Raw genomic sequence first — 25,285 nt, forward strand, 5'->3', positions numbered from 1 at the left:
GTTTGATTGGAAAGTGTGATGAAAATTTTGAATTTTTGGGAGCGGCCAAAAGAGGGCGGGAAAGAATAGCGGCCTTTTAAATTGGGAAAATACAGGAATGGCCCTTACGTCTTTTCATAAAATCAACATTGTCCCTAGGATGCAAGGCCAAATGAAGTTGCATCTCCAAGGCTAAACTCGGGAATAATATGAAAATAACACGGAACTGTGTAAAAGAACCGTTGAATCAAAAAACTGGAAATTTAGAAAAGAAAAAATATCAGATTTGTTTTTAGGAAAAAGTTTATATAAGGATGCTACCTTATAATGTAGAACTACGGATGCATCTCAAAAATTCATCGGAAAAAATAGTTTTAATGTTGGAAAACCCTTTGATTGATCATCTCGAGACGTATGACTATAAAAAATAAAAAGATTTCAAATCTGAAAAATAGTGCATTTTACAACATATTATCTACACCGTCCATTTTCAAGATTTTCATAGGTTTTATAGATCTATTTGATTTTAACCATTTTTGAAATTTAAAATTTTATAATTAGATATAAAAATAGATTTTGAGATAATCCTAAAAACATTTTACATCAAAATTATATAAATTTGAAAGTGCAACTTATCTCTACACCTACGGATGCATCCACATGCCAACTGCACCCTTGTTTTTAAACCTAAAGAGAATTACACTACTTAAACATCTGAAGCAAAAAAGAACCCCATAGTGATTTAATTTTGTATTTAATTGTGTCCAGTTTCTTTCTACTGGTTTTGGTAAGTTAAACACTATTACAAAAACTTTTAGAAGTGGCAGTCATAGTTAGCATATAAAACCCCTTCCCAATTATTATTTTTGGCGTGCCAATAATATAGTACTTCAAATTTTGTTTACATGAATAAAATTTAAAGAATACATTTATATGATTTTTTTTCAATTACATCATGGTTTATAATATGTAGATAATTATTCAATTTGGGGATGGGAGTTTACAGAGAGAAAATGAGGGGGAATTTAAAAAGGGTGTGGTTTGTATAGAGCATAGGCTCTAAACAATCAAATTAGAGCCTACTTTAAAATAGTGTCGAGAAATGTGGTTTCAAAACTGAAAATCTTTGGGATAGCCATAAAATATATTTTCATTTTATTTATAAAGTTTAAAGCTAAAAAAATAGTGTAGATCGACAAATCTATAAAAACTTGAAAATTGATGGTCTAAAAATTGCATCATCAAATACACTATTTCCAAAACTTGAAATCTATTTTTTTTTCTCATGTCCTTGCATTTTGATGTTGAGATGATCAATTTGAGGATATTCGGATATCAAAACAACCTCTTCTACTAAAAATTTTGAGGTAGGCTCTCATTTGATTGTTTGATTCTTTAGAAACTCAGCTCTATATAGATAAGAAAAGTTTATATACTCTGGAGCCTCTGCTCAATTTCCCTTTTTAAATGGGAAAAATTTATATAAAGCCAAGGCTCTAAACAATGAATTAGAGCCCACCTCAAAAATTTCACTAGAGGTTGTTTTGATACTCAAATTTCTTCAAATTGATCATTTATAAAGATGCATGAACATGAGAAAGAATGGATTTCAAGTTTTAAAAATAATGCATCTTATAACACATATTTTAAACAGTCAATTTTTAGATTATCAAGTTTTTATAGATCTACATTATTTTTAAAGCTTTAAATTTTATAATTAATGATGAAAATATATATTAAAGGTATCATAAAGATTTTCAGTATTAGAAACCACATTTCTCGATACTAATCTGAAGGTAGGCTTTACTTTGATTGTTTAGAGCCTCAGCTATATACAAACCGCACCCATTTAAAAAAAAAATGGTGAGAGGATAGAAGCATGATGGATTTAAAAGTCGCGTATTTACTGGTTCCCAAGCAATGGCCGTTATATTCCACCCCATTTCTATCGAATCATATAACGGACTGGGGTTTTACCTTGATAACGGCCATTATTTTCTTGTAAGGCCACAGACCTAATGTTTAGTAGTTAGTACCATGCTAGGGTTTTAAACATGTGGGGTTGAGAGAGGTGCTAGCATACTGTCTGAAACTCTTCACACGTACAATCTCTCTCTCTCTCTCTCATACAGCCATACAAGTGCTAGTATTTAGGTGTACTAAAATACTATTAGTATATTTTAAAATAACATACCCATTTGTGTTGTTTTTACTATAGTATGCTTTAAAATAATATACCTACTTGTGTTGTTTTTTAAGTTAATAGAGATAGTATAATAGATTTTAATCCCAAATTGAAGAGTGGTGTTAATATAGAAATACTCTCATACCTTATATGTATAGAACAAATGAGAGTGTGGAAACTTGTGTGAAACATGTCAATCTCTCTCTACAATCAAAACCACACCTATTTTCTCTCTCTAAATTCTTGCAACTCTAGTACTTAATAGAACTTTATAAGACTTGTCTATATTGTGCAAAAATCTTGAGGATTGATTTGCCACAGTAAAAGATAGTATGGCTATAAGCAGAAACCACTTGGGCGAGCTTCTACAAAGATTGTGAAAATGAATTGATTTACCCATTAACACTTCACAACATGTGGAAGCGAACTTTAAATTTCTAAGGTCACAATTCGACCTTTGAGTGAACCTCTTCTTCTTCCACTTCAATTTACCAATATTGGCTTCAGCCATATTTTTAATAAAATTTCAATGGCCTCCATCACCTGCTAATTTTTACCTGCAAATATTTTCATGAAAACCCATCTTAGGATGCAGGGCGCAAAGTCGAATTCCAGCAATAGAAGCATGCTTCTTCCATCTGCTACAAAATGTCATGGGTTTCCCCAAGGAACTATCTTTTTAGAGCGTGAGCAAGAGGAATTAATCATGATTTCTGTTCATTTTCTCAACCTCTTCCTTGATTGACTTGAAAAGAGTTGTAGGTATGTATCTCTCTCCAAAACTGGGAAATACAACCTGGAGAGAGAGAGAGAGAGAGAGAGACCAAACATAAACTAATTAACACGATAACATAAATTCTTATAATTGGTTTTTAGATCTAAAACAAGTTTTAGAAGGTAGTAGAACTTGAGATTCCCACCGTGATTAACTTTCCTGCATTTTCAGGTCTCCTCGCTACATTGATGGCAGCAGCAGCAGCAGCTCCTGAAGATATACCTACCTAGAAAGAGAAACATATATATGCACTCATGAATACCTACACACATATAAGGCTTTGCGGTTCTGATGCTGAGTTTGGATGGAAAAATGCTTCACTTTAAAACATGCTCAAGTCAACAGTAAGAGATGCTTCCTTTCAATAGCTGTTTCATGAAATCAACAAATGCTTACCAGTAAACCTTCTTTCAGTGCCAGTGATCTTGCCATCTCAACTGCTTCTTCATTGGTAATCTGCAAGTTCAAGAGAACCAGATTTATCCCAATGTTAGATATCTGATCTAGAAGTTCTTTTTATATTTTCCCTTTCTTTTTCTTTTCTTTTTTCTTTGTTTGGGTTGGGTGGGGGGGATGAAAGTTGACAAAATTCACTTGGATTCATCGCTTGGATTTATTTATTTTTCTTTTCGATTTGCACTTCCTTAGAAATGAAAATTTTCTTCTTTGATGAACAGGTTCTAGATATAAAAGCTCACACAAAGATAGAGATGCCTATATTGATTAGCCAAAGCAGATAGGTTAATATATTATCATATAATTCATTACAAAGTTCAACAAACATTACATTTATTGGGACTCAACGTTGCTAGTTAGTTGTTCATGGGCAGGGACTAAAATGCTTGAAATCCTATCTCTGACAAACTGAAGGCAGATACTATGAAATAACAGGGATTGGAAACCAAACAAATTACAAGGAAGATTTTAGTTAAAACAAGAAAGGCAGCAGATTTCTTCTTCTTTTTTTGTCTTTTTTTTTTGATAAAAGTCGACATTGTATTGAGGGTAAAAGAAGTACATAGATACAAAAACCCCAAACGGGTAACAAAAGTCACCGAGGCAGGTGACAACTAAAAAAAACAAAAAACCGAAAGAAAAAAAAGATGGTATAACCAAAAAAGAAACCCAAAAAGGGACCCAAGAACACCCAAGGGACAATCGGAAGACCCTAATAGCTGTTAACACACTCCCCTAAGGTAGACACCGTCACTCCCTCGATGCTCCAAGTTTTGCTAGTTCATCCGCTGTTAGGTTTGCCTCCCTCCAGATATGTTTCCAAAAGACCAATGTACGCCTGCATAAAGTATAAATCTGGTCAAAGATGTGCCATAATCTCCAAGGAGGGCTAGCTAACTGGAAAGCCGCCTCCCTCCAGATATGTTTCCAAGAGACCTGTGTACACCTGCATAAAGTATAAATCCGGTCAAAGATGTGCCATAATCTCCAAGGAGGGCTAGCTAACTGGGAAGCCCAATGAATAACATTCTTGCAGCCCCCTTCTATTATGAGGGAAGGACCCCAGGCAGGGTCGAAGCGTCTTAAGCCTTCAAGTAGAGCACGCACCTCTGCCTCTGTGGAGTTTCAGACCCCGATAGAGGATGAGAAGGAAAGGGTGATACCCGTGAGGTAGCGGTATATGCCCCCTATTCCGACCGGGCCCGGGTTGCCCAAAGAGGAACCATCGAAGTTGAATTTGATGAACCCCCTCTCCGGTGGTTGCCAGAGAGACGATCGAGGGATTCTCCGACTTCTTAGGGACAGAATGGAGGCCCAATTGAGACAGAAGTCATGACCCACCAGTCCCTTGAAGAATTGGATTTTGGAGGCCCAAACGGCTACAAGGACCTTAATTGTATCCAAAATCTTATGGGCCGGCGCATATCTCTCTTGGAATATTCTATTATTGTGTTCCTTCCAAATTGACCATATGGTGGCCGCAACTGTGATATTTCACAATAGGCGCCCTGCTTTTGGCCAAGGTAAGAAGGCTGAAAGGTTGAATAAGTCAAGAATAGAATAAGGTGTAACCCATACCCACTGAAAGAGAGCAAGGATCTCCCCCCAAAGGTGTAGAGCCACCAGGCAGTGTAATAAGAGATCATCGACAGATTCTTCCTCTTCTAGGCACATGGCGCATCTATTTGGGAGCTGAAAGCTGCGTCTCTTAAGTTGGTCTACTGTGAGGATTCTTCCCCACAACACCAGCCAAGCAAAGAATTGGACCCGAGGGGGAACGGGGGAATTTCAAGCTGAGGACCAAGAGGGATGGGGCGGAACAGACAGAAGAGGGGTGCGGGAAGAGAGGAAACTGAAAAGACCCCCGAATAGTTGGGGGTCCAAATGATGCAGTCTGGCCCACGGGACGAGGAAGGAAAGGTCGAAAGCAAGGAAGAGATGGAAAGAAAGCACTCCAATTCCTCTTCTCGCAGTGGACAACGGAAGTCCAGGTTCCAAGAGCCTGAAAGTGGAAAGAGTTCCTCGACCGAGGCCAGAGGGTTCCAGGCTAGGCGATAGAGGGAAGGAAAGTGTGATGCTAGAGGGGAGTCGCCCACCCCAAAGTCTAAACCAGAATAGCACACTTGTTCCATTTCTTGGATAGAATCTGATGAGGGACTTGGAGGAGGGAAGAGAGTGTAAGATGGAGCGCATGAAACCAGAGGCAGCCAGAGGAATCCTAGCCGGGATGCACCAAGGTGAGGAAGAGAGGTGATATGTGGAGCAAAGAATTTGGTGCCATAGTCCACCTGGTTGAGTCGCAAGCCTCCACCACCACTTGCATAGGAGGGCGAGGTTTTCGCGTTTGAGGCTACGGATCCCCAATCCTCCTACCGATTTAAGATGGTATTCCAGGATAGAAGATGAAACTTTTTGGAGGGACTGTCTCCCGACCAAAGAAAGTTTCGCACGAGCTGCTCCAGGTGAGAGCGCACTGAGGCAGGTAAATGGAAGAGGGACATCTGGAAAGTGGGCATCCCTGCAAGGACAGATTTTATCAGGGTCAATCTGCCTGCATGAGATAAGAATCTGCCTTTCCATCCTGCTAACTTCTTTTCGGCCTTGTCCACCACATGGCTCCACTGGGCTTTCTTGGTTTTCCATGGCACAGGGGTAGGCCGAGGTAGTTGTGGGTAGAGAATTGATGCCGCAACCCCAAGAATCCGCAAAGGCTTGCAAAACTGGTGGATCTACCAAGATGCCTATCATTTTGGATTTATGAAGGTTGACCTTGAACCCTGGTGGCGTAGTGGAAACATTGGAGGAATAGAAACAGCATGCTGACTTGATCAGGGCAGGCCTAAAAAAAAAGGAGGGTACCGTCAGCATATTGGAGATGAGTGATGGGTGGACTCTGAGGGGAAATGGGAAATCCCTTTGCCAGACCAGCCTGATAGAGGAAGGGAGACAAGGGGTCTCCTTGTTTGAGTCCTCTGTGTGATTTGAAGAACCCCTGGGGGGGTCCATTAATGATAATGGAAAAGTAGGGGCTGCGAATGCAACCCCTAATCCACTTGCGCCATCTCCCACCGAATCCCATTCTTCTTTTGGTTTTTTCTACAATTGCCCAGTCGACATGGTCATAGGCTTTTTCCCAATCTAATTTGATTATCAGACCAGGAGCTTTAGCGATCATCCTGGAGTGAATTCATTCATGTGTGATTAAGGCACCGTCAAGGATCTAACGATCTTGAACAACGGCACTTTGATTGTGAGAGATTAAGGAGTTAAGCACCGCTTTGAGTCTAGTGGCCAGCACCTTGGCCAAGATCTTGTAGGATGACCACACCTTCAAGCTTTGGAATAAGGGCAATGAGCGTAGCGTTCATTCCCTTGTGAATGATTCCGTGCTGGTGGAATTCGATGAAGAAGGCCAGGGTGTCCAATCTTAGTATGTCCTAGTGCCAATGGAAGATAGCCACCGGGAATCCATCAAGGCCTGGAGCCCTGTCTTGGCCCAAATCTTTGATAGCTCGGAGGATTTCGAATTCAAAGAAGGGTCTTTCAAGCCATACGAGAGGTCTATCATAGGTGGTTTGACGACCCAGGTTGACTCAGAGCACAATTGGGAAAAATAGTCTATTATGGTAGCATTGATGGTAGGGGGGTCGTCAATCGGTTGCTCGTTGTGAACGATCAGTACTATGGAGTTATCCCTTCACCTATAGTTGGCAATCTTATGAAAGTATGTGGTGTTAAGGTCCCCGCACTTGAGCCATTTGACGCGAGAGCGTTGGGCCCAAAAGATTTCTTCCTTTTTGAGGATAGCCAACAGGTCAGCCTTAAGATTGAGGCGAGAGAGGGATTCCGCAGCCGTGAGGGGGCGTGATTCATCAAGATTGTCGAGTGAGAGAATAGACTAGAGAATCTCTTCTTGGGAAGAGTGGAAATTGCCAAGCAACTGGTAACTCCAGGCTTCGAGCGCGGATTTCAAAAGAATGTTTTTTTTGAAGCCTGAAGCCTGCCCATCCTAATGCTAGATGGGAGAAGAACAACCACCACTCCTTCAGTTTTGCATCGAAATTGTCCTCTTCCGTCCACCAGAGTTCGAAGTGGAAGGGTTTGGGGCCCCTGGGGATGGGGACAATGTCGAGTAGGATGGGCTTGTGATCGGACATAGTCCGGGGTAGAGCCGAGGAGACTGTACCGGGGAATGAATTGTCTCATTCCTGCGAGCAGAGGAAGCGGTCCAATTTGGAGTGCGACGAAGAGTTGGACCACGTGAATTGGGTCCCGAGGAGGGGAATGTCGATTAGCCCGTGACGAGCGATGAAATTCGCAAACTGTAGCATAGCCAGAGTGATAGTAGTGGAGGAGGACCACTTGTGAGACCACCTTGTGACATTGAAGTCACCTCCGATGCGCCACGGGATGGTGGATGCAAGGCGACCGCGTCTAGTTCCTGCTACAGGACCGCCTGATTGGAATTGGGGCCATAAACTGCAGTAAATTTGGAATCCAGGCTATCAAAGTTAAGCTGGAGAGACACTGTGATGGAGCGAGAAGCGCTCCAAGAGTCAACGAGAGAGAAGGCCAAGGAGCCCCAAATAAGCCATATGCCACCAGAAGACCCTTGGGCTTCGAGGGCCACCTAATAACAAGGGCAGCAACCCCAGACCTGCCGAACCTGAGAGAGAGTCGGAGAGGGAAGTTTTGTTTCAATTAGAGCCAAGATCAGGGGGAAGTGTTTGAGACAGAAAGAATGGACTGCTAGGTCCTTTCGGTTAGATCGAAGCCCCCTGATATTCCACACTAGGAACTTCATAATCCCAAAAGTTATAGAGAATGTCTAGACAGTCGCCTAGACGAGGGGGACTTCCGAAGAGGAAGGGACGCCATTGAGGTGGGGACGATGAGCATCATAGTTAATTCCACATGCGAGTTTGGAAATTTCCTTGGAAACTGAGGAACTTACTTTGAATCTTGCTTCTGGATTGGACTTGAAGAAGGTCGCAACGTCCTCTGGGGAGCCACCGAATTTGAATCCAATGACGCCCATGACTTTATCGATACTTCCCTGAGCCTGGTCCATTCTTGAGCAGAAGTTGGACCCCACGGAGAGGGGGACTGAGGAGGAAGAGCCAAGACTGCTTGAGGCTTTAGAGGTAAGAGGAGTCCAGATATTGACTTCACCCGGAGGTAGTGGGAATAGAAGAGGAGGGGGGGGTAGCAGCAAGTGAGGGAGAAAGTGGATGAGGCTCCTCAGAAAGGGAGGAGGGGGGGGCGCCGGGTCAAGGAGAGAAGCCAAGATAGGGTTCAGAGGCGGGAGGGCAGCTAGACGTCGAGGAAGAGAAGCGAGAGGAGGGGGTGAGAAGAAAGAAGGGTGAGGAGTCGGAGACAACTAAGCCATGGTAACAGCCTGATCAAAGGGGGAAGCGGGCCACCCATGGAGAGAGGGCAGGGCCATTGGAAAGGGGTAGGGATGGAAGAGAGAAAAGGATTGGTTGTACCCAAAGGAGACCGACCACCCAACCAAAAGGGTTTGCGGGAGAGAGGACCACAGAGGAGTTTCATGTTGAGATTGATCTGGGATGACAGACCGAGGGGGGGATGGAGACAGGAAGAAGGAGGATGGAGAATGCTCCCGCCGAGAGGGCCACTTGCCACGGTGACGACGGGCCATGGAAGGAGAGACAGGTGAAGAGGATGAGGGCTCGGTATGAGAGTCTGCGGGAGAAAGGTAAGAGACCAAAAGGGAAAAAGGAGGCATAGAAGGCTGGGAGGGGGTCGCAAGGGTAAGCAAGGGCAAGGCGCACCTTGACATGATTAAGGTGGGGGACTTGAAGGACACCGGCGGTGGGAAGGGTGGCGAGAAATGAGGGTTAGTGGGGGAATCAAGGGAGAGAAAGAAGATGGGACGGTGGGAAGGCGAGGAACAAGGCAGGGAGGAGTCAAGAGGGGGGGAAGGAGGATGGCCAAGTGGCAGGGAGGGAGAAGGCAGGCGGCTCGAGGAACAGGTGGGAGAGGCCAGGGGCACGATGGGGGTAGGATGAGGAGAGGGATGAAGGACGGGGGAGAAACAAATTAGGGGAGGGGGAGAGCAAGGCCCCCCGGATGAAAAGACAAGTGGAGAGGACAAAGGAGTCAGGGTATCAGAGGACGAGGTGACAAGCCGCCTTCGAGTGCGGGACACATGTCCAAGAGGGAGGAGGGAACGGAAATTGGTGGCGCGAGATGGAGCACAGGTGGAGGGAAAAGAACGGGAAGATGGGGAAGATGAGGCGGCGAGGTACAGAGGGCGAGGAAGGTCGGAAGAATGGAGGGGGTGCCAAGCATGGAGGGGGATGTCGTCAGCACAAAACCACACTTTGTGAGGGCAGGCAGCAGTAGCAGTTGAGGACCAAGCAGGCAGGGTGATCTTAACACCCTTGAAGGGGGGAAGAGGACCCTTTAGAGTGTTGGTTGACGCGGCCTGGGAGGAGAAAATGAAGAGATAGCTCCCTTCCAATAAGTGTCTACTGGAGACATCATCTTCTTTCCAGCATGAACGGGCCCACAGCTCGATTCCGCGAAGATCATCTCATCGGGAAGAGAACTTTCCGATCAAGGCCGCTTGCAGGCGAAGGGGTGATGCAGCCCAGGGGATGGGACGAAGAGGGAGAAAGCAAGAAGGATGGATGCCGAAGGGCGGTAGAGAAGGGGGGGGGGAAGGGAGGAGGAACAGGAGTAGAGGGTAAGGAAGGAGGTTTAAACGACCAAGATTTGATGAGATTCACGTAGTTACGATACAAGGAAAGAGAGTGAACCGAAGAGTGAGGAGGGGGGGTGGCTAGAAGCAAGGAGAGAGGAGGGGGAAGGAGAGGAGGAACGAGGCAAGGAAGAGGAGCGGAGGGTCATGGTTCTTAAAACATTCTAGTTAATAGGATTCTGGGTTATTTCTCATGAATGTCAGACATATTAAACATGACCTAGCATCCAACAACAAGATAAGTAGCTTTCTTGAAATAGTGTGTAAGGATTAGATGAGCCTTAGTGCCACAGGCACGGGAAGTAAACTATCATGCAATGAACAACGGTAAACCCATAGTCCACTGGGTCATCACCCTCCATAATTACAATCGACAATGATTAGAAGGATTAAAAGGAATATTTCAATGGGCAATGATGAGAATGAAACAAGGAAATATGGTTTTTTCAAAGTCCGTAATGTGATAGGACACTTGATGTATTACCCAGTCCTATATCATGAGAAGAGAACAAATAACATGGTTTTTTCGAAGTCCATAATGTTATAGGACACTTGACATATTACCCAGTCCTTTATCAAGAGAAGAGAACAAATCACATTTCATCCTCTTCTTTCAGTTCTTTCAGACACGGTATTAGAGCAAGAGCCCTTCATCATTTGCTCGGGCATCAAAGAAGCCACAAGCCACTCCTCTCTATTATAATCCTCTTCTAAAATCCCTGGTCTAGAGGTTCTTTTTTGGGATAGAAATAACATCGAATCAATCACCTCATTGAAGTTGGATATTTATGTGCAATCAAGACAACTGACATTAAGTCACGCACCTGAAAAAAAAAAAAAAAAAAAATGTTCCTAAGGTCACTAGTGGTGCCCTCGTGGTCCCCCTGAGACAAGGCAACCACAATATACCCTGTCTCCTTTCAGCTATGATGGCACCTACTTTCAGATGCCTGCAAATCTTTATGTTATCCAACATACCAGCAATCAAAATCATCCAATTCTATATAAAAAAATTTATTTCAATACAATGTTCATTAATAAATTCCCCAGAGGCTTGGGGGATCTTCTAATCGGTTATTTTTTGTGGTCTATAAACAATTTAAGAGACAATGCCACTATACATCCATCCAAAGTAATGTAATCCAATAAGTAGAAGTCAGATGAAGAAAGATCTCCTGACCTTTATAACTTCATCGAGAACTTTAACATCCAATATGCTTGGAATATATCCTGTAACAGTGACATGGATGCCACTTATTAAAAGACATTCAAGTAAGGAAAGAAATTGTGCAGGTAAACGTATCCATTAAAATCAAATGCCCAGAAAAAATTCTTACTAGAATGAGTAAATTTTCTTCACCTGGGTTTTCACCAGAAATAATGCTGCTTTCAGCTGGTTCTACCCCAACTACCTAGGCAAGAAAAGAAAATTTTGCAAATTTAAGACGACTAAAACATGATTGTCCCAATTATCATAAAGGAGTGAAATAATATACTGCAAATGAGACGAAACTTCAAACTTTTTATGCTTTGAATGGTAAAATTTGATATTTCGTTCATATCAATCAAAATATTGAAGCTCAAACCTTGATTTTGTCATTCATCATTTTCAAATACTGCCCAACTCCTGTGATGGTACCACCCGTTCCAATTCCTGCCACAAATATATCAATGCTGCCCATGGTATCCTCCCATATTTCTGGTCCTGTTGTCTCAAAATGGATCTGTAATCCAACAAAATGCATAAGAAAAATGGCATTTCTAGATCTATTTGCAAATTATTTAGAGTCGTTTTGATATGGGAAGGGCAAAAGGCAAAAAGAAATGAGATATAAGAAGCCCTTTTGAACACTCCACCTTGACATTTGCTGGATTCTCAAACTGTTGAAGCATAAATGCATTTGGTGTTTTCCGAACAATTTCTGCAGCTTTATCAACTGCTCCTTTCAATCCCTTCATTGGATCTGTCAAAACAAGCTCCGCTCCAAAAGCACGAAGAAGAACTCGCCTTTCAACACTTATAGACGCAGGTAACGTTAATATGAGCTTGTATCCCCTAGCTGCCGCAATAAAAGCAATACCAACTCCTGTATTTCCACTTGTTGCTTCTACCAATATGCTCTGCATGAAACCAAATCTGCACATGATGATTCATGCTCTTACGTAGGGATCTTTTTTGGCTCTTCATCCAACATCAAACAGTGAAAAGACAAGCTCAAAATAGTAATCCACACAAAAAGCAAGATCAATAGTAGAAAAAAACCTCAAACAAAGAACAGATTTTCCTCTGTCTATGGTTAACCTCAAATATGAGAAATAGAAAACCGCAAAAACTAAATATCTTATTTTTTATGCTTAAGCTCAAAGAATAGATATCTAAAGGAGAGAGGACAAAAGGGAGCACTTGACCCAAAAAAAGAGGACAAAGGAGCTCCATATGAGTAGAAAAGCTAACCTTTCCAGGAGAAATTGCCCCACTTGCTTCAGCATCAGATATCATACTATAGGCAATTCTGTTACACAAAAAAGCATTACTGCTTTTATCAATGTCATCGATGCAAACATTTTCTGAGAGAGAATATCTCCATAAACCTTCTAAACCCAAATTACCAAGAACAAAGGAGAAACTTTAAAATCCCATGACTAGGTTATATGGATGATAGATTCCCACCTGTCCTTGACACTTCTACTAGGCTCCATGGATTCAAGTTTCGCAGCTATGTTAGCAAAACAACCTTCCACAACTCTATTGAGATATATCATCGGTGTCTTGCCAATAACCTGATTCAAATGATGGAACAATCACTACAAATAAGTTGTCCAATAGGACCATTGGTTAATCCCAAATGCCCAATAAAAATTTAAAGAAAACTCCGGCTTATGATTAAGGAACTGAAGAGGTACAAAGGGTAATTAATACTCAGATTAAAAGCAGACAATTAAATCACACAGAGGTGGTTGAAAAATCAAAGTCCATGGAGCCCGAGCAAAGAAGAAATTTGCACAAAGAAAAGAGTTCACATTAATGACATTTATGCTGTCCTTTTTTCAATGAAGACAGAATTTGGGGACATAAGCAATGATAAAACCAAATATTACTAATGTCCAATAAATTACGTATAGGGGAACCTTTCCATGAGTCTCGTATATATATAATTTATCATGTCTGGGGACCGACATCCATCCGATCTGATCACCAATTTTGATTAGACAATTGTCAATGAGAAGACAACAACATCACAGACTAGTGCATTGTTCTTGTTAGACCACAAGCTTACTACTAAGGCTCTCAATCTCTAGATACATATAAATTACATGGGTATGGTGACCCATAGAAATCAATATCTTGGTTGATTATACTAAACAACAAGAAAGTAATGTTTGGGAGAAAATGCCCATGTACACCAATTACAAAGAAATATTTCTTCTGATTAGTAATCTACAAAGACATACATTGATTAGCCAGAAAACGAAAAAAAATGTTTGCAGCTGCATTCACAAATTCGAAAAATTGAAAACCATAAAATGGGGAAGAGTCATAATAAAGGATAAAGAAAGGTCCAAACTTCACCAATTTCCCAATGAGAATAGTGAAGGCCATCATTTCATAGATCGAATACAAAGAAAATACCAATAAATAAACAAAATAAAAAATTAAAAAAATCTATACCTCATATACATGGGCATTGCAACGGACCGACTGGACCTGTGCCAGTCCGGACCAGGCTGAGGCCAGGCCCAGGTCCTACGAGGCCAGCCCTAGCCCGGCCATGCCCGAACAGGGCTGAAGGGGCCCTGGATGAGGGCCCTAGCCCGTTGTGGTCTAGCCTAATAGAAAATAGAGAAAAATTAAAAAGAACAAATGAAAAAACAAAAGAAGGGATGGGCTGGCCAACACTCTCGTGGCCCAGGCCTGGGCCTGGCCCCTAGTTTTTCGGGGCCGGGCATGGCCGGGCCACCTCACCCAATGCCAGCCTGCATATACATTTGACCAGGTAATGGCTCAATTTTCTTTTATGAAGAATTAAATAAATAAACATCATACTGGATATTACCAATTTATTCAGTTCTTTAAGTAAACTTCTACTGCGTGGTTAGTTGGGTTCCCTCAATCTTTTATCATGGCATTCATTCTTTTTCTTTTCTCTGTTTTCTTCGTTTGATTATGAGAAGTTCACTCTTGTTTTTTTGGAGAAATATAGTCCATTAAAAATCGTTCTAAGCTCTTCCCAAAAGATTGTAATAAATTAACAACTTGTTCGCATATAAATCTGAATCTAAAACCTTGAAAATATAAGGAATTATAAAGTTGAAATTTGTTAAAATGAAAAGTTTCTGATCTTCTATATTTTCGATAAGAGAACTTCATGAAAAATATTTTCACTATTCTATAACAGTCATAAAAAAATTCTCAAAAAAAAAAGAGTAGAGAATCGTTGTACCTGAGTAACGTCATCAGCAATATTAACAGCTTCAACATCATCTCGACATTGCAAAGAAATAGCTTCTACTAAAACAGGGCTCATCCGCGTCGAAGAAGAACCACAGCTCTGAAAATTAGGGTTAGGGTTAAGAAGTTTTTGGCGACAATTTTGCAGGGAGAATGCTTTGAGTGAAATATGTCTTCTTCTGCTGGGTGAAGTGGTGAGGTCATGGAAATGGGTGGAAAACCTAAAAGAACGGAAGGAATGAGGATTAGGATTAGAACAAAGGAGGAGATGAGAGAGAGATGCAGGAGCTTTCACGGGTGCTCCAGTCATGGCCTGCTTTCTCTCTAAGTTCCTCCGCAGGGTCGGTGAAAGAGAGAGAGAGTGTTTCAGTTTAAGAGTGAGATTGCGTTTTTTTATCGGAAAACTGGAACTTGTGATAGGGGTAAAATAGTACTTGAAAAATGTCCGAAATTGTATGCTCGCGTAATGTGCTCTGCATTTACTCCCTTACCCATCCGAAGATTTTATTTTTATTTTTTTTTTTGTCGAGAACATTTTATTTTATTTTATTTTATTGGATTGTCATTTATTTATCTTTTATACAAGAGATTACCATCATTCTTATCCCTTAAATTTTCAAATGAGCCACTATGAGAGTGTCATTGAATAGACATAATTTGTCCTTTAAATTTTCAAATGAGCGACCGTGAGAGTATCATTGAGTAGAAACAGTTGTAAATGGTTTTTTTTTTTTATAGACGATCTCAACTTCTAATAAGCTAACAAGGGCCAAGTGGGCTAGCTCGGCCCAGTCAACCCGGCCCTAAAAACCAAATTTTGGGCTAAAGGGCCTAGCTAAATCTATTTTCTTCTATTTTTTATTTATTTATTTTCGGCCCATCCTGGACTGGTTCGGCCCATCCTGGACTGGCACCAATAGGTTAAAGGTTGGGCTAGGGCCAAGGCTAGGCCTGCCATGCCACTTGCTACCCTTGTATTTTAACCCAAGGGAGTTGACGGATAATACACTCCCACTCCCACGGGAGTAAAAAATGCTTTGGTTATATTAAATAAAAAAATTTATTCACATATCCTAGTTGTTTAAAACACTCACTCTCATATTTCCGATTCTTACATTCAAACCCATTTTTTTCAAATTTTATTTTAGACCAAATTGCCCCTAGTTAACACTTTGTTCAAGGTCGAAAGTTAACCCTTTACTTGAAGTGCACCATTGGGTTGTTCCAAAAACAGTCTCTAGACCTTGGTCTGAATTTTAGCTGAGATTTTTTGGACTTTCAAAAGAATTGCCAAAGAAGGAAAAAGAGAAAGACACTAGAAAAATAGATGTAAAAACAATCGCCTCGAAAAACTTATGAAGTCATAAATAAGTGTGGACTAACAAATTTGTCATTTATTAGCCAGGACAATCATGCAATCGACAGCTACCTTACTAGTTTAGTTTAAATTTAAAATCGATCAAAATTAATGTTTGATTAATTTTTTATTGTTTAAATTAATTAATTTCGATTAATTAAACTAGCTTAAAGAAGGTTAAGCAACATGTTTTTTAATATATTTTAATTCATAAGCTATTTTCCTTTTTTTAATTTTTAAAATTTAAGTCAACCATTCAACTAGTAGTTGAACAATTTTAATTGGAACAAACACATTTAATCCGTCCAAGGGCTAAATCAATTCTTATAACCAGTATTCCAAAAATCGACTCGACCAAGGTACTCGAGACCTGGCCGAAGAGAGTTACTCAGACGAGTCCGAGTACTTCGCCCAAGTCCAACTCTTTTTTTTTTTTTTTTAATTTAAAAAAATGTTACATATAATAAAAAAAAAATTATATTAAGTGTGAAGCTCTAAACAATCAATTAGAACGTATCTCAAAAATTTCACTAGAAGATATTGTTTTAACACCCAAATATCCTTAAATTGATCATCTCAACTTTCAAATGCATGGACATGAGAAAAAAATAAATAGTGCATCTTATAAGGCATTATTGGACCGTCAATTTTCAAGATTTTCAAGATTTTATGGATCTGCTCAATCTACACTATTTTTTAAGCTTTAAATTTTATAATTAGATATGAAAATAATTTTTAAAGCTATCACAAATATTTCCAGTATTGAAACCACATTTGTTGATATTATTTGAAGGTGTGTTTTACTTTGATTGTTTAGAGCCTCGACTTCATACAAATCGTACCCTATATAATATAAGCACCACTTTTATCAACAAAGTTGTAGATTGGTGCACTTTTTAGTCCCTTTATATAAATGGACATCTTTACAAGAGGTTATGAATTTCATTCTCGTTGGGGCAACTTTTTTTTTGGAACTCTAAAAATGATGTCTATAAATAACCAGTAAGCTGTTCAAGCATATCTGACATGAGAGGTCTTGAGTTTCATCCTCGCTGGGTAACTTTTTTTTTGGAACTCTAACAATGATGTCTATAAATAACAATAAACCATTCAAGCATATTTAACATAAAATTGAGGTAGTAATATATTTAATGTTTAAAAACATGTGCAACCTACTCGGCCAAAACTCAGACGAGGCCGAGTTGCCTCAGCGGAGTCTATTATAATATTGATCTGAAACACAGGCACACGTACAATGTTTTTGCTGCAAATATTGCAAGAGTCGAACACATCGTCATGGAAGAAAGGAAGGAAATAAGAGACATATGGTCCAGAGCAGGAGCCCCTTGAGCGCAAAGGAGAGCATATGAGCAGAGTAAATATGAAAGACTTCTCTATAGCACCAATACCAAATCAATACATGGCTCAGCAAAGGAACCACATTTGAAACTGTATCATTGTGTTAAAGATTGAAAAAGGGAACAGATAAAAACGGAAGAAAACTGGGAAGCCTCAGAATTGGAACTGCATCTCTTTCATGTAGCCGAGCTCGTCGAGGTGAGCTGCCATGGCCTTATTCATTGGTGGTGGGCCACATCTCAAGATCTGCCATGCAAACGGTTTCAACTCCACCATCCATCTCACATGATTTCAGATTATTTTCTTTTAAAAAAAAAATTTACTAGTAATTTTATTTAACTATATTTCGGGGAAGCATACTACAATCTTCATGACAATGGAATATTCCATGGTCACAAGTTTGTCTCTAATGCATGGATGATGTCGGAGAGACAGTGGGGTCTACCACTTATGCTCCAATGTATCCCGCTACCTCTCCCTGATTCCATTTATTAATTAGATAGCGATGACACTAACGACAATACACTTATATGGTAATATAGATCATAGTCTACTGTCCCTCAGTTTTCAATAGGTGACTGACGAACCAAAAATGTACAGCATCACCATAGCTCTCGAGAAATTTCAAATTTTGAATACGAGCAACAAGGACCCAAAAAATAATTTAGTTTGGGAAATATTGTGATCAAAATCCCATTCCTTTTATAAGCTTGGAGGTGGTATCTATGTGATTCCAAAACAATTGCAAAAGGAACTTTTGCAGAGGGACCAAAAAACAGAAACTTGGGGTCCAAAAATCTTGAGTTTGAATCCCATTTGTAAAACAAAACACCCAAAGACTTGAAGAAGGTACCTTCGCTATCATTGTTACAGTTACATCAATAATGTGAAAGCTTAACCGCATCCACCAAGTGAAAGAAACAAATAAGAGAAGCATAGTAAGAGTTCCGTACAAAAACTTGAGATTTAGACTAGAGCATTTGGGTGTTTAACAAGGGGCCATAGACTAGAGTAACAAAGATCTCTGCCACAATCTTAACGCTCCTAGTCCAAGTTCCCAGGTTGCTCTCACAAAATAAAGTATAAGAAGGAAAATGAGGATCAAGTTGTGACATTGAATACAAAGAAAAAAAGAAACAAAAAAGGGCAGTAATAAACTGAAGACATCAGAGGTTTGTAAAGGATACCTGGATGTCAGAAGCAGGTGCAGGGCAATGGGCTTGAATCATTTCCTTCGAAACGAAACCTACACCACCATTCCATACCTCGGGAGGCTAAAAAAGAATCGAAGAGATACAGTCATCAACAGCTAAAAGCAGAAATAACAAGAATACAAATAATAACAGCAATAGTAGAAACTAATCAGAAGAAATGTACTACAACAGTGGTAATATTACTGTATAGAATGAGATGTCACGCTCAAGGGCACAGTTACCTAAATCAAGAAGAGTAAAGGGGCTACCTGATTCAGAACATAGTACACTTTGAAGCGGCTGGGGTAGTTAGTTGCCATGCTATCAAGCTCTTCCTGCAGCAATTATACCGAAAACATTCAATCTAATAAGGTTTATTGTTACATCACGCAATATTAGGGGCGAAAATGGGTCGGGTCAGGTCAGGTCCAGGTCAAACTTACTAGGTCTAAGTTACACCCGGACCTGACCCCCCGACCACGGTCGGGGCCAAGTCAATTGGACCTAGATCTGCCCCAGTCCGGGTCATAAATAAAAAATCTATAAAAAATAATTTTATAATCTACAGTTACTATTATTTATATGTATTCTATATTAATATACATCAGCTGGGTCGGGTTGACCCCCACCCGATCCGACAAGATACGACCCAGACCCAAGCCAGGTTGGGTCAAGGTCAACTGGACCCAAACCTGATCCATCATGTCCATTCTCTAGTTCCAGACCTAGACCAGAACAGGTCGACCTGCCGGGTCCACAGGTCAACCCGACCCATTTCCCACCCCTATGCAATATATATACTGGAGAGAGTTAAACAACCCATCCTTTCAAAGATGACAGAGAAAAGTTACCTTCAAGAGAATGTCATCTACAGTCACATTTGCATAAATGAGATGTATTTTGGTACTGTCCTTGGGGTTCTCCAATATAGCTCTAGCCACCTAAGGTGCAGCCACAAACAAAAGGACCAAGTTTAAGGGCATGTATAATAGGTAGATATTAGATACAGAGACGGTGACATGAAGCAATGAATAGTGTAATCGAAAAAAGTTTTACCTGAAACATTGGCGTGATGCCTGATCCTCCAGCTAGCATTCCGAATGCCCTAACTTGACCAGGTTGATATTTAAAACGGCCCTGCAAGGACCAAAAGACTAACATGTGAACTACATACAACCACACACACACACACACACGTGAATACCCCTGCAAGGACCAAAAGGCTAACATGTGAACTATGTAGAAGCACACACACATGCTTGTGAAAACCTAAGAGTAGGTGGATTCGTATTTTTGTTTTCATTTTGGTTAAGTACGGGGAATGTTTGGCCAATTCCTTAAAGGATGTAGATAATATTTTATTTCATTCAATAGTAACAAAGTTTAATGCATTAAGTAGTGAGAAAAGGACTTAAGTTGGAAAAAGATGTAAGAGAACTTTTGTGATGTCACAATTTGCTCATAAATGGGATCATTATGCAGGCTACCAAGTATATCCCAAGTTCTTATCATTTCATAAAATTGGTACTACTCCAATAGGAAATATTAATAAGCTGTCTCTAAAAGACATGGCTAGACTGAAGAAAACATTTCCACAAATGCATACACAAATTACTCTAGTATCTCCCTGTAAAAATAGCATTCCTAGATCGATCGAATCTTGGAAGGCCACAGTTCTTCATAACAACCAAGGATACTGCAACTATGCATTCTCTTATTGGAACAATTAATGAAGAAACTTTTTGTCTGATCCAATTATATCCACAGATTTGAGATTCTATCTAGATCGTATAGAATAACCCACATTGCATTGTGGCATTTACAAATCAGAGATGTATATGAAGCCTGTATTCAATGCGTGAAAGAATTCCTTTATGCTTCTAATAAATCTTCTCCAAACATATCCCTCTCCAACCCTATAATAAATATATTGGGAGATAGCACTTCCTCAAGCCTCTACAGCTTTCGAGAGAATCTCCTTAAATTCTCATGGACCATCTCTGAGGAGTACAAATACAGTTCACCATAAGAAGCCACTACAAATGCCCAAAAACAAATCCATAAAGCAGCTTCATAAAGAAAGTCACATCCATCTATTGGGCACATCACATTGGTAAATGATCAGAGAAATTCACCTTTCATTTTCAGCCTTCTTCATAACATTAATAAGCTCGTGGCTTCACTTAAAATTGCACCATCAAGTTGCTAGTCCGCATGCCTTGACCCTTGGAAACGGCTATAGGGAGTATACCTCAATAAGTTTGAGCAATTAAAAGGTTTCTATATAAAGCGAAAAGTAAAAAAGGGTTCACTAAATCTGAGGGAAAATGAGTTGCATCCTCCTCTGTGTTCATATAAACTATGTCCTTTTATCCTTTTCTCTCATGTCATGCTATACCATAGGCATCTATGTCTTTAATCCTTTTATCCTTTTTTCTGGGGAAAAGGTTAACTTGTATTGAATGTGAAAGAGCTAAAAAGGAATCAGGCAGCAGATAGGATGGTTGCTCATGACAGCTTCCAAAAAAAATGTGTCTTAAGTAATGCAGATCTATCTCCTTTTATCTTTTATTGCAGTATTCCATAATGCAAGTATTTTTCTCCATATTCAACATGAAGACCTGACTGAACTTATCCATACATTGAAGAACCAATAGCAATGCCACCAATGCGCAGCGAGTGACATGCAAAATATGAAGTTCACATGTGGAGGAAGTTTCTCTAAGATCAGGATATTTTACCTTAGGACCTTTTACAGACATATAATCACCAACACGCATCTCCCGGAAATGATGAGACATTCTTCCCTGAGGATACATCTGCAGGTCACCAGAAACATAAGCACAAAGAACTTTGAAACCGGATTGATTACCCTGAATGAAATAAAAAAGAATATATGGAATAGCAATCCTGTTTAATCAACTCGGTAACTTCAAAAATAAACCAAAATATCATCTATCAAACAAGAAAGACCCACCCTACATTTGAAAGACTTTCCAATGAAAAGAACGCAAAAAAGAGAAAAAGGACTAGAAATGAGAATAACAATCAGCATCCTATAATTAACCCAAGTGGAAAAGGAATAAAAAACGAAAAAGGATAGGAATCCCATTCAAGCTAGTGGATGCTTCCAAAATCAACCCAAGCAGCAGAATCTATCAATCAAGAAGAAAGATAGAGTCAAACGCCATTTAGATCATCCTCAATGAAAAGAGAATGCTAGAGAGAAAGGAAAAATGAAAAAAAGGATAGAGACCCTGTCAAGATTACTCAAAGAAAACCAAATCAAAGAAAACAAGAAGTCTACAGTGTATTATACCAAATAGTGAAAAACGCAATGAAAAAGCAAAAACAAACATAAGAGACCTTAATAACCAATTCAAAATATCCAACATCAGAATCCAATGTAGTTGGGGTATAAGGCTTGATGACTTCTTCTCCAACACTATCGTTGCCCCTGCTCAAAACCATCGAAGTAACCATTGATTACAATGCATTCAAAAGAAATAGAAACCCGACCCACAAAATAATAGTCATTCATGGAATGAAAAAACTCTGTTTCTGACCTGCAACTTATATGTTGCCCAATTGGGAGACCCAATACAGATGTAGGAGTAGGAAGATCAAACCGGAACTTGGCCACGTTATGGCTCAACTGTGTCTTTTTCACCAATTTGAAATCCCTAAAGTTCTCAGGATCCAAGCAACCTGGAGTATTATAGTTGATAATTGTTTATAATCATCACTACCACTTCTACAAGCAAACATAAAAAATTCTCACCAATGTCCAGCGTCTAATGAACTAATGATTCGATCCACCTTTAAGTAAACCACTCAGAGTTATAATCTAAAGAATAATACCAGTAAATTATCAATCAATTAAAAAAGAAAAAAGATACCAGTAAATCCCAAGATTTATAATGAGTCACAAAACCAAGACACAGCATAAGTAATTTTCTCACTTCTATGACAAACTAGTAAAAGACAACAAGAGGAATTTGTAACAATTCAGCAAAGGTGAGCAAGAAAATATTGCAAATAACCAAGAATATAAAACAATTAAAAACATGTGAATACCATGGAAGCTCAAAATAACCAAGTATGGTCCCTATTAATCAAAAAGACCTGAACCAACTTACTGGTCACTAGGACAACAGTTATCTGAAAGAATAACCAATTACAATTAGAAACTACAGAACAGTATCATACATTGCAGTGGTGATTCCAAAGAATAAACATAAAAATAATAATAATAATACTAATAATAAATTTAACAAGTTGTCTAGCAATGTGACAATGATTCAGAAGAATCAATCAAAAGAAATACAAAATCGACAACGTGGTACCTCCCTCAACCACATGGGTGTTTTACATGATGCATTCCTCCTCTGTTTTATGGTGATTCCCAGCTTCAGCAAGATAACAAAGGGTATCATTGAAGAGTGGAAGTCAGCTATTGTTACATACTCTAAAGATCCTTATGGTTCAATACTGGTGGAGGTGCTCACGGCTATGGTGACCTGAACAAGAGAGGTTAGACATATAACTGGGTCAAGCAGTGAACTATGAGTACATGTGGTGGTTGCTTCGGAGTAAGATTTCTCGAGTCATGTTTACAGTGAAGCCTCTCTGTTACAGTCACTGCAACTGACTTTTTCCCTCCAAACTGTGGCCTTACTAGTGATTACGGTGGCTGGTGTAACAAGCCTAGAAAGCATTTTGAGATGTCGACTTTGGGTTTCTATGAAACTAAAGAGAGACGGGATGACATGGTGCCAGTCCAAGATAGGAGGATTAATTATGCTAGAAATGGAGGCCTACAGTTCACAATAGGTGTTAATGCATGTGTCCATCAAGTTCTTATAACAAATGTGGCTTCTGTGGAGAAGCAGTTGTAGTGATGATAAAGCGTTCCAAGATTGGGTGGTTGTGTAAGGAACTCGGTCCAGGGTTGGCGATGTGTTTAGACCTCAGTGATCAGCCCCTCTCATTCAAGGTAACCAGTAGCAGTGGAAGAAGAGTGGTGTCATATAATCTGGCTCCTTCAGAGTGGCAATTTGGCCAAACATTTGAAGGGAAACATCTTCGATAAGAATTCCCATGAGAATGCCAATATTGTCATAAGTAGTGGCTCCCTTAGGCTAGATCTTTGGAGTTTAACACCCTTAAGTCACTGAGGTAAGAAAGAAATCAAAGTTCTTATTAGTTTTTTCAGCTCAGAAGATGATTTAGAAAGGGAAGGCGGGGACAAGGAGTTGAAATCTTTAATATCAATTTGGCTGGGGAGGACAACATTTTAGTCCCAAATAATGAAATTACGAATCTGATCGTTCAAAACTGTAAATTCCATTACAACTGGAGTACAGGACTCAAGTTCTAAAGATCTGAGAAGAAACTGTCGATTAATGATTGGATAACCAATGTAGCATGCTACAGGCACTTATTTGTGATTACATGATTACCCCAAAAGCTTTGAAATAGTAAATAAGATTGACATGGTTGATATGGGAACCAAAGAACCGCCGTTGGGCACCCCAATTTATATGCAAACCAATACTTATAATGTGAATCCATTATTTAAAGAGAAAGACACAATACTAAAATTAGGCCATGGATGGTATCAATCATGCAACAACCACCAAATAACCCCAAAGATCAAAACCCAAAACAAGTATCAAATATTGCAACTATTATTATGAGAATTAAGAAGATTTACACTCAGTAACTTAAAATGATTAGACCTGAACAGTATCAACTACTGCAACTTTTAGAAGAATCAGTGGAAGAAGCTCTTAATCCAAAAAGGTTGGAGGCCTTTTATCAGCTTTTGCAATTATTATTCACATGAATCAATCTAAAGGAAAATCAATGTCAACTGTAGCAACTATCATTTCGAGGAATCAATAAAAGACCCTCGCCCGAATAAAAAAGTGTGAATTATTCCAACTATTGCTCACAGGATTCAGAAAAAAAAAAAAAAAAAAAGACCCACGAAAATCAAAATGGATCCAAGAAAACTATAACAAATCAAAACTTTTCTCCATATTTATTGGACAGATAAAAAAATAAATTAAACCCAATCTCCGGAGTCTTTACAATAACCCACCAGGAAAAGGTCAGATAATGTTGCAAATATCAAACAGAATGATCAACAAATTAAAACAGTAAACCCCATATCAACTATTACACAGAGTGGTAATAATATTAATAATAATAATAAAATACAAATCTGAATCAAAGAGATTTCCATGCAACAATCATAAAATGGGATCAACAAGAACACATGAAGCAAACTATTCAGAAGAAATCTTATATTGAAGATAAAGAATTTAAAAGAAAAAAAAAAGTACCTTTGGGTTTTTTGCTAAGGTAGAGATAAGCAGCACCAGCTCCAATGGCGAGAACAGCGACTGCAATTCCCAAAATCTCGATGTGGGGTGTCTGCATAAGCTCCATGATTCCTCATAAAAGCTTTAGTTCCCCGATAGAATCGATGTGATCCCTATAAAAGCTTCAAACTTTATCTGGACAATGGAAGATCACGTGAGAAATTTCCAGTCATTTGAGGGGCATTTTCAATTGTAAGAACACTGCTGCACCTACCCACTAATTTTGGGGACATATAGATTCCTCTGTTAGTCAATAGCGGGAAGAGCTCTTGTAATATGCCCTTAGTTTGCTTTGAAATTTCTGATCCAACTCTAATTTACCTTCATTTCAGAATTAGAAATATGTGTTGTCGAGGATGATCAGTACATCGGCTAGCTATAGAATCGGAAATAAATCGTTTTTATTTTAAAAAGT

General features: G+C 39.6%; 2 protein-coding genes across 10 annotated transcripts; both read right to left on the reverse strand.

Moving 5' to 3' along the window:
- Positions 1-2,451: 2,451 nt before the first annotated feature.
- Positions 2,452-14,919, reverse strand: LOC18425178 (S-sulfo-L-cysteine synthase (O-acetyl-L-serine-dependent), chloroplastic). 8 transcript variants are annotated; one of them, XR_016054040.1, is made up of 10 exons: positions 14,565-14,919; positions 12,794-12,903; positions 12,578-12,635; positions 11,980-12,243; positions 11,709-11,846; positions 11,483-11,530; positions 11,303-11,352; positions 3,336-3,395; positions 3,085-3,165; positions 2,452-2,960 (listed from the first exon to the last, which is right to left on the reverse strand). XR_016054040.1 is itself a non-coding variant. In XM_088864683.1 (10 exons), exons 1-10 carry the CDS (start codon positions 14,880-14,882, stop codon positions 2,865-2,867), a joined length of 1,227 nt encoding a protein of 408 aa, XP_088720809.1. In that variant the 5' UTR covers positions 14,883-14,919; the 3' UTR covers positions 2,452-2,864. The 8 variants fall into 8 exon arrangements, 4 of the variants coding, with proteins under 4 accessions (XP_088720809.1, XP_088720986.1, XP_088720936.1 ...); XR_016054043.1 differs by having other exon boundaries at positions 11,460-11,530; XR_016054035.1 differs by having other exon boundaries at positions 11,460-11,534.
- A 2,129-nt stretch (positions 14,920-17,048) lies between these two features.
- Positions 17,049-25,007, reverse strand: CBR (NADH:cytochrome B5 reductase 1). 2 transcript variants are annotated; one of them, XM_006829747.4, is made up of 9 exons: positions 24,832-25,007; positions 22,048-22,189; positions 21,848-21,938; positions 21,223-21,300; positions 19,538-19,618; positions 19,333-19,422; positions 18,751-18,816; positions 18,476-18,562; positions 17,049-17,534 (listed from the first exon to the last, which is right to left on the reverse strand). In XM_006829747.4, the coding sequence occupies exons 1-9, from the start codon at positions 24,935-24,937 to the stop codon at positions 17,442-17,444; spliced, it is 834 nt and encodes a 277-aa protein (XP_006829810.1). In that variant the 5' UTR covers positions 24,938-25,007; the 3' UTR covers positions 17,049-17,441. The 2 variants fall into 2 exon arrangements, with proteins under 2 accessions (XP_006829810.1, XP_088721158.1); XM_088865032.1 differs by having other exon boundaries at positions 21,223-21,636.
- Positions 25,008-25,285: the final 278 nt, after the last annotated feature.

Source organism: Amborella trichopoda, chromosome 1 (genome assembly GCF_054954075.1).
Source record: "Amborella trichopoda isolate Santa Cruz 75 chromosome 1, AtrichopodaSantaCruz75HAP2 v2.0, whole genome shotgun sequence".
Classification (NCBI taxonomy): Eukaryota; Viridiplantae; Streptophyta; class Magnoliopsida; order Amborellales; family Amborellaceae; genus Amborella; species Amborella trichopoda.